The 16,446-nt window shown below is 36.9% G+C and overlaps 1 protein-coding gene across 15 annotated transcripts in view; it reads left to right on the forward strand.

Moving 5' to 3' along the window:
- Nucleotides 1-16,446, forward strand: part of LOC100888919 (1-phosphatidylinositol 4,5-bisphosphate phosphodiesterase beta-1) — a 131,924-nt gene that overhangs the window by 24,583 nt on the left and 90,895 nt on the right. For all 15 annotated transcript variants that reach the window (XM_030999299.1, XM_030999298.1, XM_030999308.1 and 12 more), the window contains one exon: nucleotides 16,060-16,128. In XM_030999299.1, the coding sequence (XP_030855159.1) occupies nucleotides 16,060-16,128 (69 nt within the window). The remainder of the gene's footprint in view (nucleotides 1-16,059; nucleotides 16,129-16,446) is intronic.

A 16,446-nucleotide genomic window follows, 5' to 3' on the forward strand; every position in this document is an offset into this window, starting at 1 on the left:
AGCCAGTAATTATTACATACTACTCATGTTTAATTGTAAAATTCCTGAAAGTTTTGGCTTTCCAGTACTTTTTTATGGTGAGCACTACATGTAGATGGGAGCACATTAGTAGCTTTGTATCACAAAACATATTAAAGAAGCACCCTTTCTTTTATATTTCTATATACACTGTACATGTAGGTAGTTTATAGGTGGTATGATAGTAAATGTATATTGTTTTCTATGTAATATACTCTCCTATATTTCTATGATTGCAAAATATAATGTACCAATGAATGTACATGTACTTGATTATTTCTTAAGTACCATGTGAGTCAAAAAAAAGTTTACACCTAGAAAATTGGTAATTATTTTTAAAATCATCTATGAACAGTAAGTTATTATACATCTTATGAAAGAGTGTTTTATCCCAAGTCATTTGGTACCATTTTTGTGTGGTATGTGTTCATGCTTGGATGAACAGGTGGCATTGTTTGCAATAGTGCAAAAATCGACTTGCGCCAAAGTGATGCCTACAGTATGTATTATGTTGGGATTAGCGGAGTGAGAGAATGAATTGAATGTATCAAATGAATTGCATTGCATATGTTTTTTGTAAAGGGCAAAGTCACACACACATGTGCACACATGTTGCATTGATATTTGATATTCAATATTTGATATGTGTGGCATGATTAATTTTGTAAGGGATGTTATTTGGATCTGCAAAGACTGAATTAATACCCAAATCCCAATTGTTTTATTCAAACATCACATAAGCAACTTTGGCGCAAGTAGATTTTTGCACTTTGCCAACAATGCCTCCTGTTCATCCAATCGCGAACACATACCACACAAAAATGGTACCAAATGATTTGGGATAAAACACTCTTTCATTAGACATATAACAATAACAAGTTCATCAATGATTTTTTAAATAATTAGCACTTTTTGAGGTGTAAACTTTAAAAAAAAAATTTAATGTCTGCTGAGAGTCACAAAGGCATTATTACTCTGTGTAAATGAATGCCCTTGTGGCTCTGATAAGACGTAATGATGATGTTTATGATACTGTGTGCATACATGTATGTTGTATAGATATATGTAGATAGCTGAATTGTACAATACCCTATTTACAATGTATTCTGAATCATCCACGTAGAAATATTATTTGATTACATGCATTTAGCCTGCATTAAAGGAGAATCCAACCCTAATAGAAAACAACATTGAAAGAAAGCAGAAAAATCTGAGAAGTATATATAGACCGGTGAAGGTTTGAACAAAAAATAATAAAGGTTAGTGATGTAAAGTGCATGAAAACTTTCCCATTTGTTCCAACACACAAAGTGGCTAAAATGGCAATTTTTCAGAGTGTCTTTCCTTTTTAGAGGACAGGTGATTTTGTGCTATCCGTAATATATTTTGAGTAGTGTTACCCTGAGGGGGAAGGCACTTTAATAGAAGGAGAACAGAAATCAATGACATTTTTGTACTTGATGATTTGAGATTTGCATAGATAATGATCTCATCTTTACACATTCATGAATCTATTATCATTATTCCTATTTATTTCCAACTTTCTGCATCTCTCATTTGTCTGCTTTCATACAAATGATCTTTTTACATAATGTTGGATTGCTCTTTAAATACCTTTTAGAATTCAGGTCTTTTCTTCTTTTTCCATTTGTACCTGGTTCAACACAATGAACTTCTTATCATTTTGATCAAATCTTTACCCATTCTTATTATAAGAGAGAGGATCGTGCACTAGATCGCGCTATCTCTGAGGTTAGAATGCGGTGACATCATTCCTCCCAACCTCCTGAGCGTGCTCCATGACTTGAGAGATACCGGTAGCGAGACCTAGCACGTGTGCTACATTGAGCTATCTCCTAATAAGAATGATCAATTCAAGCAGATCATGCTAGCATATCAGAAGTGGTTTAACCTTAATCATCTTCCTTGTTTAATATCAAGTAGGATCGAGGCTTTGTAATAGTGCGGGAAATGTGTACTATGGTACGTCATGTAGGCTGTCATGGCAACAAGACCTCTCAAAATGGGCGTCCTCCAATGGATTGCTCCAACTGACTATACATGTACATATAGGTGTGAACTAAACTAGTGCTAGTGGACCTCCCTGGCACAATCCATGCTCACTCTTGTAATGAGAATGGGGCCCTTCACACACAAACACAACCTATAATTAAATATGAATGCTCCCTCATAGTATCATAACATGTGTGAGGTATGCATTCTCTTAGCAAGTATTGTTTACTTGCTGTCGTGATCAAGGCTCAACACATGTATCGTTAAAATGTATAAACCAAAATATCACTAGTCTCCCATGGAAAGTAGAAGGAGAAAGATTTTTGTTTCGAAGCAGATTATGCATTATTGGAAACTAATTTAATTTCTCCTCTACCGGTATGTTACAACTATATTGTGTAGCATGACATTAGTTTACTACATACTGTATATGTTTTATAGATGTTTGTGTGCAGTGTTTTTACCGCTATTGGAATGCATCATCTGATGTACTACTTGCAGTGCCTATCTATATATGCCTGCTTACTTGTACTATGATACTAAGGTTAAAACGTAAATTGTCAACTCAAAGTGTAGAATATATTTTGAGTATTTTATACTTGATTTGTACCAAATGAGTAGAAAGTGATTTTTATGATTTGAGTGTGTATTTTGTGCCATCTGTTAAAGTTTGATGGTACTTTGCAGTATGGAAATCAAATAATGTAGTTGCTTACTTATTTCCCTTAATTTGTTTAGTAATTGTGTATTATTTTAGCATTGATACATGTAGAAATGTTGAAGTATTATTATTATGAAATAGTATTTTATTACTAGTTGTAAAAAAGTGATGCTTGAATCTTTGAATTGCCCCCATTTTGTTTTGGCCCGTAGTTCCTTTCCTCACCCCAGCATGGTTTATTTCTTTTGATTTGCTTTCTATCCTCTTATGCTAAAGTACAAGTTTTTGTGAGTAGCATATTAAATTGTTGATTTAGATACCATTTATAGTGAGTTACTTGATTATGCATACCAGTAATTATATGATTGAGTTATGTGGAGTTTTGTAGCTTAGTTTGGTGCAAAAGTTGGTAATAATGGTAAGATTTCAAATAAGTAATGAATTAGTGCTACTATAAAAATTTGTGAAGGGAAAATTGAAATAGTCTAAGACTAATAGGTACATGATTCGTTAATTAAAACCATTTTCTTCTCATCACAATAGTTGACGTACATGTAGTACAAACTATTATTGCACATAAGCCGCACATTATGCCTGGATATTGATGCTAGGAAGCAACTACATGGTATTTCATGCCTTAACACTTTTACAGCAAGTTTTTGCTATGCAGGAGGTCCACAGAGGTTTTGTTTTTCTCATGTAGATATCTCTGTCCATTCTTCTGTACATTAATCTAGATAATCATGATATTTCAACAATAGTTTTGTTTGTTTTTGTGATTTTTTGTGATATACAGCTTAATCCTGAATATCTTACCCTGGGGGAAAATCTTTCAAGACCATATCTCCATCCATTCCAACTCCCTGGGTAAAGTGATACCTACTCCAACTAGGATGCATGTGATTTTGTGACATACATGTACACCCATCTGTATGTTTTACTGATCCATTGATAGATAGAAACTATTTATGGTAGATAGAATATTGTATAACATTGTTCTTTCTGTTTTACTCTGTTTTTTATTTGTTTATTTAGTTTTGCTCTTGTTATTTACATGTTCAATGTATAGCCTACCTTTGAATTTAATAGTTTGTGATGAAATTTACCTGTATATTGGTATGTCAGTGCAAGCGCCTAATATATTGGGTATTTTCAAGTGCCGTGATTTTTTCTTCCCCAGCAATTACCAACATCTAAACAGGGTGTATATGGTCTATACTTAGACGCTTTTAATGAATTAGAAGTTGGTGCTGCATGGTAAAGTCATCAGCAGGTATTGGTTGCAAAACTTAATTATATTGAGATTGGAGGTCTGCTACCCTTGGACTTTCAATATACTGTGTGCAGTGTGACCGGTCTGAGATCACACAGCTGCTCAATGCATTAAGATACATACCAGTATGTTTCATGTATTATGTAGTATATTTACCTTGAGCTGGAAAACTGTCACATTATTCTACCCATGCTGAATTCAATTGATTTCATATGACATTATTTCTCTCATTCAGTTTGAGAAAACAGATTGTTCTTGGGATTTATGAAGTATGAAATATGAAATAATTTGCACATATATCTTTTTCCAGTGAGGTACAGTAACTTTCATAGCCCTTGTGTAGTTAAGAGTATAATACTAGATGTCAAAAAGTCATTTTCCTACATACATGTACTTTCGGCTGCACACAATACAAATGATAAAAGTCATATGATAGTCCTGTAACAAAAATACATGTAGTGAAATGAAGGAAAAGAACTTGATGAAGAATCAGAGTCAACCCTTTTTTTTTTTACAATGCATCATATGATCTGTTTGGAGCCAGAAGGGTATCACATGTACATGTAGCTCACATACATGTAAGTTACACAAGGTGCGTCATCATCATCTCGAGATTGCCAAATAGCCTGCTATTTCTGATTTGGGAAATAATCCCGAAGTAACAAATCGCGTCTTCACTATCTCGAGATTCGACCTCGAAACTTGAAACTCGACCTTGAGAAATTAGCTCAAGATATTTTGCTGAGCGTTAGCGCGTATTGCGAATCTTCGGTCTAGTGAAGACGCACGGGACAAATAGCTGGATATTTTGCCAAATAGTGGGATATTTTGCAAACTATCCCAAGATATCTTGGGATGACAACCCTGACCAAATATCCTTCTAATTGCTACTTTGGTCTGATGAAGACGCAAATTAGCTGGATGGTTTGCGATCGAGATAGTTCAAATAGCTGGATATTTGGCAATCTTGAGATAGTGAAGACAGGGCCAACAGAGATAACGCCCTTCTAGCTACAAACAGATGTTGAATATTGTACATGTATACATTACCTCTCATGATGCCCTTTTTGATGGAGTGTTCAAGTGATGTACATAATACATTTTTGTATTTCCTTGCTGTTAGAGGCTTGTTATTGCCCTTGCTAATAACACTTTGTTTGTAACTACAGTATACATGTAGTATCGAGACAGTCAGAAACCAATTTTTTTTAAATATGAGTTTGAATTGAATAGAATGTATTTCCAAATCTGCCAGACAATGTAAGCTAAAATAGTTTGAGAATCCTATCATTTTGTATCATCTCTCCTGTGAAATTATTATTTAAAATAGCTTGTTATACATTTTTTAAATAGATTGCTGCTTTCTTTTGTTTACTCCCAACATATATATATATATATATATATATATATACTGGTGCCATGTTAGGCAAACCTTGGGAAAGCATTGGTTCGTTAAGAATAACAATGCACATTTGGTTGGGTAATCCCTTTGGCAGCTCACTCAGGAAGCTATACTGGGATGGTAGGTGAGGCAAGTGACTACAAGGAGTGTCATGAATTGCTGGAATGGTGTGTGGACAAAGCACTTGTCAATTTACAGTAAAATATGCTAAGTCCAGTGCAAGTAAAAACCAAGCTAGTAAGCTTATATGATGTGAGAACCAACGGGGGGCTGCATCGTTCTGATGGAGGGTAGAGCAGCCTCCTTGAAGTTGGTTATTCCTGTTGCATTGACTGCAGAGCCTGGCAGATGGTTCCAGATCCTTATTGCTCTTGGGTAGTATGAGAACTTGAAGGAGTCGATAGTTGCAACAGGAATTACATACTTCAGGTTGTGGTCATGTCTTCCGAAGTATGTAGCGGGGATAACAATAGTTGGTGCAGGTATGGAGACAAGTCGGTGATGGATCTTGTAGAGAAGGGTGCATTGGTCGAGGATTCGACGTGTGTGAAGCGTGTCCCACCCTAGAGCTGCCACAAGAGCTGATGGTGATGTGGTGTATCTGTAGTCACGGTACACAAAGCGAGCCGCTGTTCTTTGTACTTGCTCTAGCATTTTTGAGACCGTGACGCTGTGTGGGTTCCAAGCCTCCGAGGCATACTCCAATTGGGGGCGCACTAAGGCTGTGTAGGCCCTGGACTTAACATCCCTGGTACAGGGTGAGAGAGTCCTGCGAAGAAGACCTAGAGTACGGCTTGCTTTATGCCGGATGGTTTGGCAGTGCTTGTTCCAACGGAGATCAGCAGCAACCGTTACTCCAAGGTACTTGTACTCTTTCACTCTCGGAATCAGTCCATTTGACAGGTGGTATTCTCGGATGCTGGGAGTACGCTTCCGTGTGATGGTGAGGATAGCGCACTTTTTCACGTTGAAGTCCATCATCCAGTTTGAAGACCACCTGGACAGCTGTTGGAGATCGTCCTTTAGGATTTGATGGTCCTCAGGGCATCGAATCTCACGATAGAGGGTGCTGTCATCTGCGAAGAGACGCATTGTGGACTGGATGTTGTCTTGGATATCGTTGATATACAACAGGAAGAGGGTAGGGCCGATGACGGATCCCTGGGGGACTCCAGATGTTACATCCCTCCATGTTGATTTGGATCCATCAACTACGACTGCCTGCTGTCTATCAGTGAGGAGAGACATTATCCACTGGAGTGAGTCACCACTTATTCCATAGTACTGAAGTTTGGTTGACAGGAGAAGGTGTGGTACTCGATCAAATGCCTTCTTGAAGTCCAAGAAGATTATATCAGCTTGGCTACGCTGCTGTAGGATGGAGGACCAGTCGTGGACGGCTGTTGTCAATTGAGTGGTTGTTGACAACCCTCGTCGGAAGCCATGCTGTGCATCAGTGAGGATATTATTCACTGCAACATGCTTCGACACATGGCTCAGGATGATGTGTTCCATGACTTTGCAGCAAACGCAGGTAAGTGAGATCGGTCTGTAGTTGGAGGGGTCACACTTTTCTCCCGACTTGTGAATAGGGGTAACCAGTGCTTGTTTCCATTGGGCTGGAACGATGCCACTGTTGTAGCTTTGTTGAAACAGGAAGGACAGTGGAGAAGCAATCTCGTGAGCTACCAACTTTAGGAGCTTGGGTGGAAGTTCATCAGGTCCGCTGGCCTTTGAAGGGTCCAGTTGTTGGAGGCGTTTCTCGACACCAGTCCTGTGAACATGCAGGTGACCAATAGTTGGAAAAGGAGAAGGTCCTTTCTGTACAAGAGGTTGGAGCTGGTGAGGAGTGAAGACAGACTGGAAGTAGTCGTTCAGTGTCTCTGCCTTGTCTAATGCTGAGGCGCATAGTTTAGATGGAGTACGCAAGGTAGGAATACCAATGTTTTCAGAACGACATGTCTTGATGTAAGACCAGAAAGACTTTGGGTTGTCCTTAAGGCTTGCCCCGATGATGTTGTTGACGTACTCACAACGTGCTCTGTGCACATTCTTGGCAACTTGGTTCCTGAATTGTCGGTAGGCTGTCCAAGCTGTGGAGCAAGACTGGCTGTGTGCCTTCTTGAATAGGCTATCTCTCTTCCTCATCTGGCGTTTCAAAGGAGGAGTAATCCAAGGAAGATGTTTCCTTCCTTTGCTCATTTTGGAAGGAATAAGCTCAGACAAACACCTGTTCAAGAAGTTGACAATGATGGACCAGTTTGTCTCCACTGATCTTCTTTCTGGATCTGATTGGAGGAATTCCGTCGCAAATTCGGCTGCTGCATCTCTCAGTTGCTGTTCGTCAGCTTTGTGGAACTGGTAGATCTTCCTCAGGGGCTTGACAGAGATCTTTGGATTTGCAGCAAGAGTAAAAGTGACGATGTTGTGGTCTGATATCCCAGACTTTACGCACACATTCTCAACCAGGGCGGGATTTGACGTCACAACTAGATCCAGGATGTTGTTGGATGAAGGTCGGGTGACTTCCCTGACTGTTTGAGACAAGGAGTTGTGCAAAAGGATATCCAACAGCTTCTGGTGACAAGTAGAAGTGGCTGGATTTGTAGTCGACTGGTCATCCCAGTTGATGTCTGGGTGATTAAAGTCGCCGGCTATCAAGATGTTAGGGTGGCTGCGCCGGTGCCTTGTCATAATCTTGGACAATGACTGGTGCAAACCTTCAAGACCTTGTTGTCTGTTGTTGGGGGGGCAGTAGTAGCTACCAATATACAGTGGCTTGGCATTTGCAAGTTGCACGTTGCACCACTGTATCTCACAGTCTGAGTCAAACTCTGGACATTCAGTGACAATTAGCGTGTCGATGATTGCTATGAAAACACCACCTCCATGGATGTTTCTGTCCTTACGGTAGATGGAGTAATTGCTTGGGAAGATCGAGTATGATGATAAGCTGTCATCCAGTTTTGATTCACAACCAAAAACAAAATCAGGAGTGTGGTGAGCAATAGCTGCATGGAAGCTTGATTTTTTAGCATTCCCCTTAAGACCATTGCAGTTTACAACCATCACTTTAAATGCCTTTTTGCGATTTCTTGATGGAGGGTGAAATCGTGGTTGACGACATCCCCCAGGGCTCGATGTAGGCGTAGAGGTTAGAGGGTTGATGGAGGGAAGGATTTCTTCATTACTGGAGTCGTGGTGAAGGGGTGAGAAACGATTGGTCTGTGAGAGGTTAAGACTTTGCAGCGAGCTGCTTGACCCTATGTTGGTAGAGGAACACTGGCAGCACACCCAAGCGAAGCTCCTGGACTTCTGCGTCAAGATATCATAGGAGTCTGGGGAGATACCGACACATGAGATGTGGCACCAGCAGTCGCAGTGATCGCATAAGAGAGCAGGGTCGTTGTCTCTCACTTCATCCCCACAGATGGCACATGGAAATGTCTCAGGAGCACTAGTTGATGGACCAGGGTTGGTTTCAACTTGTCCGCTGAGGAGAAGTAGGATGGTTAGGTGGCTCAAAGAAGTCGACCTGAAGTCAAGTGGACAAAGCTTTGTATTTCGATTCCACTTATTACAGGATGATATAAAAAGTAACAGTTTGCAGTTATCAATATCTGCAGTGTAAGTACGCCTTCTAGTAGGCTGGTGTAGTGATCTTGGTTCACACAGCGTTGCGTGTAGATCGAAGAAGGGTAAAGAAGCTGATCTATGGTCTGCAATCTGCGTGTACAGGTTTCCACTCTTCAATAGTTTAAGTGCACACACTATTGAGAGTATTGCTAGAAGGAGTGGATGTGATCTAGAAGAAGAGGGTGGTAAGAAGTAATTCTTCATGATGGCGTTTGCAAATCGAACGGTGATGAATACCGGTGATTAAATTTGGCAGGACAGTATTCAATATTCAATACGTATTCAGAACAAACAAAGGGAAGTCAGAAAAGCTCAGCAGTCTCACTCACTCAGCTACACCCATTTTATGTAGGTTAGCTATTAGTAGTAGTAGACGGTTAGCTAAATCATCTGGTAAATGATTTAAATCCCAGTGAGTAATTGCTTCTATATCATAAGAATAATATAAGCATGAGATAATTCCTAGGGTAATTCTATACACTTACCGGTATATAATAAGTGGTATGTTCATGCTGTAATAAGTTCTGCACCCTGTTGTACATGTAGACCTGTAAGGTGTAGCCATTACAATTTCAGCCACACGTATGGGGGTCATTGACACTAGTGTGTTACTGTGCTGGATTCATCATCTTGTTTACACATAATAAATTGGTCCAGATTTAAAGTGAACAGTCATTCCTTGCATATGAATATCCTTTGTTCTTATTCTTAAACCAATGAAAGAAGAATTTCCTGTTACAATGACAGATGTGTCAATAAATTCAATTCATTTAAATTCAGTAATACTTATGTTCTAACCACCATTAGCTTGATGAAATGGAATAAGTTGGTCAAAATGTTGCTCAATTTATTTCACCTTGAAAAGAACAAATAAGCAACTTCAATTTTTTTGTTTCACCCATCAATCAAGGCAATTGTTATTTATCGTTGGACTTTAATAGCCTGTTAAGGCAATATGACATAAGAAACATGTACTGTAAAGAAACATCGTATAAAGAATCATCGTATAGCTATTAAAGGTACTATGTCCCTTTTGCAGCCAACCTCAAATGCTGTAGAACTTTGCAGGAATTATGAATATGTCATGTATGTCCTATCTGTGAAATTTAAACGTTAGCAGTGTCCTCATATTCAAATTATGCAAGGAAAACCGTTTACTTGCTAGACTTCACTGTCAGACACTATTGAGTGACTGACTGGCTTTTTTTTCTTCTTTGGTAATAACATACATGAAAAGAGTTGTAAAGGGTACATGAACATCAATAACCCACTTCTTGTGATGGCCAAGATTAAACTGATTGAATCTTTGCGCAGCATAAAACGTATGACCATTCGGTACAATTGTCTGAAAATCAAGACTATTACTTTTGGGCTCTATAGCCCTAAAGTCGATTTGACAACCAATAGTCGTTATTTTCCCACTTGAAGACATTTTAAAGCCCCACCTTTTTTAGGGAAGTTCTAAATTAGTATTATCTTTCAAATGCAGTTGGAATTTAACTTTTCCATTTTTTGGGCCTGCAAATGGGACATAGTCCCTTTAAAGGAGCTTAACGACCAGAAAACAACACCGTATAAAAAAAACGTCATGTAAAGAAATTAGTTTTTAAGAGGTCAGATGACATGGCAGCTGGCCAATCAGCAGTGCCTGCTCATGATAAGCCCCACCCATTTTTTATACAGACACAATTTTCTTACGTTACGACGTTCAGACTAGAATAGGACCCTGATTCTTTATCAAGTTTTCATAAAAAACGATGCTCAAACGTGCGTTTTGTTTTTCGACGTTTCTTAAATATGAATCTCAGACTAGTAAAAAGTCCTTATCATGTAAATTATTTCAGTAGTCTGAATGTAGGGTGAGTGTGTCTATAAATCTGGTTTGTCAATATGGAGTTGGGGTCATCCTCCGATGACCTTATTCTGTTACTATGAGGTTAGAACCGCTATGGGAACCACAGATTAATAATGCATTCATATACCGGTACTCATTCACTGGAAGTGGTACCGAAGGGTCTGTGAACAGGGAAGAGTAATACCAATATAGGAACATCAATATCAGTAATAGTTGTGATTTATATAGCACCTTTTACTACAAAGTGCTTTGAGATGTCATCCATGAGTCAGTGTTAGAGTTTAATTATAAGTTACCAAGCAGGGACAGCGTGAGTTCAATGAGTGCATGTGGTTTCAGAATAGATAATTCAGTATGCAAGCTCTGTCAGGAGTTATATATACCAAATAAAAAAGAGAAATAAAATAAAAGCTGCATATACACTGCAAGCAGAAATCATAAACTTTTCTCATATTTCTCACATTCAGGGGAGTTACGTTTAAGGTAATACAACGTTTTGGTATGGGGTCATGAATTTGGTTCAAATGAACATATTGGAAGCATATGTGATCCTACAATATTCAGTGATCGTTGTCGCGGTTGAAATCAAGTCTAAAGTTATGAAATTGTAAATAATACACTCTTTATGTTGTATAGCTCCCTCTCAAGGTCAAGATATTGATTAAGCTATAAAACAATGTTTCTTGACTAAAATCGACCGATTAGCTATTCCCTTTTGTAAATTATATATCACAACTACAAACATATTCTGAGATTTTCATGTTCGCAGCTACCATTGAATGGCCGTAGGCGCTATTTGAAATTTTTATATTCAATTTTTCTCAAAAGCAGAAGTGTTTTAGGGGCTAAATTGTCTACTGCTTAGGCCTAAAATAAAAACTTGTTGCATTGCCCTTTGCGACCGACCCAAAAATCTGAAAATCTACGGTCGGCATTTTAAAAAAGTTTTTTTTTTTTAACCGTTTTTTTAGATTTGTTGATATTAATGAATAAAAAAATATGTATTTTGTTTGTTTAAATGGGTATAAATGCATAAATTCAAATTATTCCAAAATTCTCGCTTGTGCAAACCATGGATAATTATATGGTGAAAAAGATTATCAGCGGAATGATGACGCTGAAACACATGTATTAAAGAAATAAAAACTGAGAAATATCAGCCAAAAGAGGGCGGGAAAAAAACACAAAAACATTCAAATCTGAAAAAATATCGCCCAGAGAGGGCGACAAAAAAAAGTTTTAAAAAATCAAAACTTTTCTGACTGACCGACCTATGTTTTGGCACCCAAAGGGCAATGCAACAAGTTTTTATTTTAGGCCTTATAATACATCCACAGGGGCATCCAAATGGGCATCCAAATATATTAAAATTATAAAGAATCACTATCCATCAAATTTTCAAAATTTCTCAAAACTTTGTATTACCTGGCAAAAATCAAAGATTTAGTGACTGCATGATGAAAGGCAAACTTTTCTGTCAGACACTCATTACACTGCAATGATTCACTGAATGTGTTTGAAAAATAATGTTGTAGATTGCTTATGATTTATTTTGGCATGGTATTGGATAGTGATGTAGGGTTGTAGAGAATAGTATTTATGTATTTCTAAAGACTTGATCAAGCAGAAGAAAGAAGAATAGACTGATCGAGGCACATTTGATCGTGTAATAAGCCCTGTTGGTCCATCCCACACAGAGTAGCATAGTGTTCCTAGGGATGATCTTCTTCAATACTATTACAATACATGTGAAATCATCAGTAAGACGTGCACCTGTTGTTTTTATAAATGATTGTTGTGTAGGCCTATATGTACAGTACGTCTCAATGTTGTCTTTCAAGAAGTGTACAGCTTAATTAGCGCAGATTTTTAAAATATTTTCAGCTGATGGTTGATCCTGTTTGATGTCTCATATAATTATTGTATTTAATGGCCTGAATTCACAAAGGAGGTTTACATTTAACCCATGGTTTAAACCTTCATTTACATAACCCATGGTCTAAAAATTAGCGCAAAATAAGTGTACCTTGCCTTGCGCGCATCTAATATTGGACCTCTTGACTGTGTTGTGCTTACTTTGCGCTAATTTTAAACCATGGGTTATTTAAATGAAGGTTTAAACCATGGGTTAAATGTAAACCTCCTTTGTGAATTCGGGCCATTATGTTCTGCAATACATAAATCCATGTCCCTGAATGATACAATGAGTGACTCTATGGATAGACTACCAGGATGAATTGTAAAGCTATACAGTTATATATACCATCATATTTAATAACTAACCTCATGTAACGTCATGTAATGCAAAGGTACAAATGAAAAGTGGTCAAGACTGAACTTTTTACAGTCTGTATTTATTAAGCTCTATGTACATTTTTTTGAAATTTTAGGTATCCAGGAGAAGGGTGGACGTGAACTATGGCAGGCCAGTCATGCCACTAGTGGCTCTCACCATTGGTCTCTCAAGGGACGCACAAATCTACAGAATTTACACTTTTTATTGTTCATTGTTAAAGAAAAAAAAAGTTACATACATTTTACATTGTAAACTTTAATGTCCTCTGAGAGACCAATGTCAGGAATGGTGAGAGCAGCCAGTGGCATGAATGGCCTGCCATAGTTCAAGTTCAACTCATTAAAGTTGTTAGTCATTAGTCTAAGTCTTTGTGAAACACCCCCAGACTTCATACAATTTGGGCAGCCATGTGTTGCAGGCACCTGAGAGTGTTGGGTCCTGTCTGATACCAACAAAGAATTGGACCACATGCAGCTGATTTATAGCCTGTTCAGAGAGGATAAAAAATTATCATGAAACTTGTATAAAAGCAACGTCGTATTGTAAAAATCACCATATAGTGAAAAGAGTATACAGACGAGATAAATAACACTGTATTAAAGAAACATTGAATAAAGAAGCTGGTTTTAAAGAGATCTGTTGACATGACAGCCAGCCAATCATGAGTGTGTGGTCAAGCTAAGCTGCGCCCAGTTTATATGTGATAAGACATTCAGACTCAGTGGCATAGATCCTTATGGTACTTAATACTTAATACCTTTTGTTCCGGGGATCCCCCTGAACAATAGGTATTAAGGTATTAATCACTGTTCAGACTAGAACAAACTCTGATTCTTTATTGAGTTTTCATTTGTAATGACACTCAAAAGTGTATTTTAAACAACATTTCGTACATTTTATATAATGTGACGTTGAGACTACAACATTGTAAGTACCTACTTATCATATAGCTTTCATATGAATAATAATAGTACCGGTAGTCTGAATGCAGGGGAAAGAGCTGTTCCCAACCTAAATGATCTCTAGTGGAGGCATTTCAATAGAGACCTACCTGTCATTGTGAAACCTTTGTACCAAAGAGACCTCTCTGAGTCTGACACTGTCATGAATACATAATAAACTCAATTACCAACTCTGATTTCCCCTGCCACATGTATAGAGTTGTGTACTTGAGTATTAAATTTATTTCAAGCTTCTCAAATATATCTTTCATGAGAAATGTATTCATGCATTTATGCTTACCTGAGATTACCATACAGATGTATCTTCAAAATGTTGGTTTGGAAGACTACACATATGTAATAAGTTTATATTTTAAATGAATGTCTACAATCAATTAGATATCAAATGTAATTTTCATATTCATGTCTTTGAAAAGGAGTTTTTAACTTACTATTATAAATCAAAAAACTATTATCCGAAATTAACCAAAATTGATATTGAAATACTTTATTTTATGGAAAAATTATCCACAATTGTAGTTTGTGACAGTATGTGATGTGGGTAGAACTGATTTGGGTGATTAAGGCAAATACATGTATTGCCCTTTGCTGGTCTATTTTTAAAAATGTATCTGATGTAAGGAAACATTTCAGTTTATTTTGGTTGATATCTCTGACGGGTAGGGGAGTTCAATTTGAGAGATTACAGTATTTTGTAAACATACCGGTACTTAAAATAATTTTTTTTAATGTGGGCAGAATTTAGTCACTAAAATTTGTGTATATCAACAAACACTTTATTCTACATATATTCTTTTGTCATGTGTAAATTTGCAATATTTGTTTGTTATATATTTGTAAAAATGCAAAAGAAAAAGAAAATCAAACAGAAATAAATAAATCAAATCAAATCAAATCAAATCAAATTGAAACTGTTGGCAACACAGCAACAGGTGTCCAACTACCTCTAGACGTTAAAGATATTTTATTTTTCTCTCTCTATATATATGCTTACATGTACTATACAATTGATCTGCATGTACGTCAACTATTCTTGTAGATACATGTAGGCAAGTAGTTTGAAAGGGTACTTGATTTTCATCATCATCATAATATACTAAGTATAATATCACCAATGATGATATTCATTACACCTGTGTAATAGTAAAAAAGAATCTATTCTGATTGATTAGTCTATAAGACTCTATATATTGCACACAACTTTTTTATTATTATTTAGAAATAGAATAGGAATGACAGATACTGAAGTAATGGTCACCAATTTATTTAAAGTCAGACTGTTTTGGTAAAATTTGATTTAGGATATTGAATTATAGCACTCTGTTACTGTCTATTTTTATCATTTGGGATTAAAATAGCAATGGATATTATATTTTCACCAATAACAAACCAATATCTTTAAAAATAATCCCAATAAATCCGAGAGGAATTTGCGTTTGCATAAAGTCATTTTATGTACATTTACATGTAATGAACTATTCTAAAAATACATACACTAGCAATAACAATGTTACCTTCTGCATTTCTCTTTGTATTTATGATTACTTTTATGGTCTTTGGATTGTGTGTGTGAAGGGAAATTTGATTTTATTATTTTGATTTTGCTGCTTTGCTTTATAAAAAGAAATGTTATTCTTGAAAAGCTACATTTGATTTTACCTCCTGCATAGATGAAACAAGGAATGTGAAAGCATTCAGATTGAAGCAAGTGAAGTATTTGTGGATATTTTAAAGAAACCTCACCCTTTCAGAAACCTCTAGTTACCATGGTGATCGAAGGCTCTAATAAGTGGCAGCCCTGTTCAATAATAAACCTAGAGAAGAGAAAGATTCTTCTCAATTTTATTAACTTGATTGAAACCATTTGACCTTCTGATCAATTACGGTTCAGTCCCTTATTTGATTCCATTCATTTTCCTTTTTATCCTTTTCCTTTTATTCAGGATGTGGAGTGCCTGGAACTGACCCAATTGCGAGACACAAGAACAGGAAAATATGCTATGACACCAAAGGTAATACTTAGTCGCATAACAAATATGAATCAAAAAAGAAAAAGAAGGATCAAGCGAATTGTGTGTTGTGTTAGAATTTGCAGTTAGTAACGTGGGCAGCAGCAAAGAGCTTATTCATTTGCTACAATTTACTGGTCTTTGAAGGTTGAAATGAAATTCAATCTTTTTTATTTGTTATATTTAAGATATTTGAAAGTTCTGACTATATAACATCTGGTAGAGTAGTGGGAGGGAGAGAGAGAATATTTATATTGTTCTCCTCACACTAGAAGTAAATCACTCTTTATTAAATTCTCTGTGCAATGGTGATGTTCCCTC

This window comes from Strongylocentrotus purpuratus, unplaced genomic scaffold (assembly GCF_000002235.5).
Source record: "Strongylocentrotus purpuratus isolate Spur 01 unplaced genomic scaffold, Spur_5.0 spur5_scaffold_5, whole genome shotgun sequence".
NCBI classification, from domain to species: Eukaryota; Metazoa; Echinodermata; class Echinoidea; order Camarodonta; family Strongylocentrotidae; genus Strongylocentrotus; species Strongylocentrotus purpuratus.